Genomic DNA, 4,856 nt, shown 5'->3' on the forward strand with positions numbered 1-4,856 from the left:
GACAACTCATCCTTTATTCTTTACGAACCCAACATCCAGCAGTTCCGTTGACGAGAACGATGATGTTTGTCAGAAAATTCATAATTAACCGTTTCAATACGGCTACGGTAACAGTCAGGATAGTGATTTGGCCTGTCAAAAAAGTAAATGACTGGCTTATTTCAGCTTTGGTAGCTCCACACAATGTGTGTCGAGCGAGAATGCACTCCATCCACACAAAATCAATGGATTATTCATTTGATGAATAGACTGAATACACATACACCCACACACATAGAGCAGAGTGCTTCCTCTGACAACCTCCGGTAGACGAGGCCAGAGTTTCTAGCCTGAGTCTGTTAGAGGAATGTGTACGAGTTAATGACCTGCCGAAACGCGCGTCGATGAAAAGATCTGGACACACAATGAATATAAATGATAATTTTTCTTTAGATAATTTGCTTACAAGGTTTTTCTTTATTTGCCTGATATTTCGGCCTTTCATGCCTTTTCAATATATGTATAGTAATACAATATATTATATATGTAAGTGAGGAGCAGAACCCTCCTTAGGTGAAGGGGGACCAGGTCATGGAGTCCAGCTCAAGTGATGGGGATCCCTCAGCCAAACCATAGGTGCGATAGGGACAAGCTGGACCCTCCTCAAGTGAAGGGGATTCAGCTCATGGGGTGCAGCTCAATTAAAGGGTTCCTTTCGATAGCCGTCCAAAAGTGAAGGGGGTCAGAGCACCGGCTCCGACTATCGCATCTATGAGCCAAACTACCGGAAGTGAAGGAGGTCCTTTCCCCAACCTTCCAGAAGTAGAGGGGGTCGGAGCACCGGGGTCCGATTATTGCATCCATTTATATAATGGCCTCCGTTTTCGCTTTCTTAAGCGATTATCGAAGCTTTGACTCAGGATATTGTGGAAGTTGACGGAATAAACATAGGGTTGTCCTAACCAACCTCTATTCATGCCTCTGAAAACGGCGAAAAATCCAAAATGCCAGGCAAAGAGGGGTTTCATCTGAAAAAAAAAAACCTCGTAGACACACTTAGAAAACATAAACAAAACTATTAGCAAACATAAACAGGAAGTATGCCGAAGTTTCAAGCCACGAGCACGTTAGAACTATAGATGATACTGTATCTTTTGATATTCTGACTATGAATTGAACATGTAATAAAAGGAACGTGACGTTGTATAGGGAATTAATTTGAATTTATATTCAGCGCATGAAAAATATGCATATGCATGCATAGGACGTATCGATCATTAAATTTATATTCTGGACGGTGATTTGACATCAGATGACATCAGACACATTAATTTTTTTTTTCAAGTTTTTTTTTTCACAAGTTTCAAGCTTTATATCTGATTTCCTTTCATCTTCTAGGTGAACGTTTAGGTTTTTTTTATAGCGTTTAATGTCTTAAATCTTTAGAAGGGACTTAAAGGCATCACCCCACGAATCTGAGGTGGTGCAGATTTCAGGTGGAGTATTCGTATACGAGATGGGAGACTACGGAGAGGGAGGTGATTCCGTCTATTTCTTGCTAATTGCTGTAAAAAACGGCCCGGAATATGCGGCGCCGCACAAGACTGGCGCGCTCCAATCGAACATCTTGTACAAAATGGTGCGCCAAAACGAATGAAGCCGTATCTTCCGGGCCGTTTTTTACGGCAATTAGGAAGAAATGGACGGAATCACCCCCCTCTCCGTAGTCTCCCATCCCGTATACGAATACTCCACCTGAAATCTGCACCACCTCAGATTCGTGGGGTGATGCCTTTAAATATTGGCGTAAAAATAAAATAATTGGATACATATAAGATTCAGAGTACTACTAATCACTAACGTGATTCCATTTATCATAAATATCGGTATAAATATTGACATGAAGGTAGTGAGGAACATCCGCTGAGTCTTTTCGCCTCGTGGTACCTCTATAAGCTAATCCAGTCCACACGCGTTTCCCTAGTTGTGTATATGTCGGAAATCCATCATTATTTCCGCTCTCAGACTCATGACACGAGTTATCCGAGCTTTTCCGGCATTTTATTTTCATCCGAACGAGTACTCCGTGCCCGTTTTTTCTTTTTCTTTTTTTTTTCTTTGCTTTCTACAGTTCTCAGTCCAAGATAGAAAATTACAGTTTGAACTGATGTCAGCAAATGAAAAAATGGTTTGCTTAGGAAATTTCCGAGCAAATTTTTCTCAGCTAGGAACACATGCCTTTTTATTAACATTCAATGCTGCATTTTCGTCATTTCCGGAGCGAATGGAGATTTCGAATCCGCTTATGGGGTGCGGTACCCAAATGTTCTAAATAACCTCCTGATTACGTGTATATGAAACGTTTTTTTTTTGCAAATTTTGAGAAATTAGCGCGAATCCTATGAATATCTTCTCTTTTCGCGGAAATATATCCACGGAATATCCGAATGGCTGGATTGCGGAGATGTGAAGTTCAGCGACGACAGCGAAGTATGAAAGGGGTTCTCCTGGAGTTCCTGCTGTAGATCGAAGTTGAGCTGAAGGCTGTGCGGAACTTTGCTTGTTTCTACCTTACACATCTTTAAAAACTAAATTCTGGAAGGATAATTGAAACCAGCAGCTCATTTGCTTTCGAACAGTGTTTTCCAAATTTAATTTTACCCGCTACTGAGGATTTCTACGGTTTCCGACGAATTAGTTCGCAGGCGACGGATTTTAGTGCAAAATTTAGTAGCGGTGTAGAAATTGTCGTTTTTTTTTGCTCTGCTGATAAGATTGACGAGAGGTCGAAACACGTGCTACGCAAAAAAAGAAGTCATACAGGAAGTCTTCGAACATTTTATGGACGTGAACTTCTGCCATTGTCATCTGAGTGCTACGCGTACTAGCGCGATTATTTAATCCTGGGCAAAGTACGCCGCGTCCGGGCACGTCGACGTCAACGTCAACGTTTTCTGCCTCTCTGTTTCGCTCGCTTACTCGCTCTTGCTCGCTTCGTCCGCTCGGCTACACATCCTCTACACAAAGTGCTCCGCTCCTCTGGGTATCCTGACCGAGTAAACTGTCTGTGTCTGGCTCACGTGGTGGTTAGAGTGAGCAGCAGCACATTCAGTAAACATTAGAGAGGAAACATCGGGCCACGCCCTTCGTATTCGGTCGTAAAGCCAGATTCATTTCAGTGTTGATGCGCTGCTGTTGCTGCTGTTGTGCATCTCATCTCTTTTTCGATTATGACCTGTCCGTATTTCATTTATGTCCCCCCTCCCCCCTCCGATTTTTCACCGTGTTGTGCATCTCGGACTCAGTCCTCGGCCAGCCCATTCCGCTATGGGAAGGTTAATTTAATTTCTGCACTTTATAAGATCTTATCTAAAATCAAAACATATTGTTAGCGTTGGAAGGACATCGATGTTTCCTCGATTTTCTCTTTCTTGTTCTTCACGAAACATTCACGAAAGGAAAATTAAAAAAAAAATCAAAACAACCATATAAAATCAATCAAGATCATCAATCAAGATTCAATGAAATCTCGAACAATGGGAACTATTCACAGAAACGTTCTTGGCTCCATGTCGCATTTTTTTCCCCCGAAAGAAAAGAAATTTTTAAAATAACAACGTAAAACAGCCATTAGGATATTCTGCTTGCGTGAAAAAAAAACCAGCAATGAAATTTATCTATATTCTTTTTATCAGCGTGATGATAATTCTGCATGAGAGCCGAAAAAACCTTAATGTTGCCTTGTCCTCGAGAAGCTGTGGAATTTTTAAAAATTGCACAGCTGGGATTAATTAAAAGCTACCAAAACGCTTTTTTTTTGTTTTGTTTTTTCTTGTCTTTAAAAGGTGTGTCTGGTCTTTATCTGCAAAATGTAGTACAACTAAGATTTTATCCGTTTTTCTTTTTGAAAGTTACGGTCATTTCAGTTTCTTCTCACCCATCGTTAGAGAAATGTACGGAAATAATGTAAAAAAATATTATAACGAAAATGTATAACGAATGTAAAATGAATAATAATGAAAATAATTGTAATACTATTAATTTGATTTAATAATTTTGATACATCCGTTCATCTATTCATTCATTCATTCATTCATTCATTCATTCATTCATTCGCTCATTTATTCATTCATTCGCTCATTCATTCATTTATTCAGTCATTTAATTTGAGCAGTAAAGAATCCCCTCCTGAAATAGCCAAGAAATCCCTTCCGGATCCAGAAGATCCAGTCTTATGATTCAAAGTTGAGAACAATTTGAGGGCTAGAAACTTTTTGTTTTCGTCGTCGTCATCGGTTCGACCGACGTAGATGCCAGGTGACCAAATGTCGCCATTGCTGATGACGTAGAAACCGGCGAAGACGAAAACATTCCGCATGCGTGCGTGCACGGCTGTTTTCATCGCCGAGCGCACGAGGCGATCCGATGTAAACAGCTGTTGTGCTAGGAGCTCCACACAGCTGTGAGCCTTAACTATGTGGATGTGGCGTGGATTCGAATCCCGCGGAGCCATGTCATGTGTCATGTGAGCTGTTGACGTTTCAGCACCGAGGACGAGCTGTGACTAACGACGACGATGATGTCAGCTGTGAATCGTCCACGGTTCCGCTTGCGCTTTCCGTTGAGTGCGAACTCATGGAAACGGTCAATGTTCCGTACAGTGTACGTACACCTCATTCGTACGAACCATGATCCACTCGGATGTTTTCTGATCCACGAGTTTGAATGATGACACGTGAGAAGTCCTACGAGTTCAGAGTAGAAAACTTTGAACTCAATGGAATCCATGGGACCGAGAACATTTTCTCGGGACTGTGTACGATTTGAACTAGATCGTTTATGTGGTCCCGAATTGTAATCAAACTGTTCGAGGGATA

At 41.3% G+C, this 4,856-nt stretch overlaps 1 protein-coding gene across 1 annotated transcript; it reads right to left on the minus strand.

Annotated features, from left to right (window-relative positions):
* Nucleotides 1-4,132: 4,132 nt before the first annotated feature.
* On the minus strand, nt 4,133-4,504 carry RB195_012716 (uncharacterized protein; the record flags this gene model as incomplete). Its single annotated transcript, XM_064202218.1, has 1 exon — nt 4,133-4,504. The coding sequence occupies one exon, from the start codon at nt 4,502-4,504 to the stop codon at nt 4,133-4,135; it is 372 nt and encodes a 123-aa protein (XP_064058099.1).
* Nucleotides 4,505-4,856: the final 352 nt, after the last annotated feature.

This window comes from Necator americanus, chromosome V (assembly GCF_031761385.1).
Source record: "Necator americanus strain Aroian chromosome V, whole genome shotgun sequence".
NCBI lineage: Eukaryota > Metazoa > Nematoda > Chromadorea > Rhabditida > Ancylostomatidae > Necator > Necator americanus.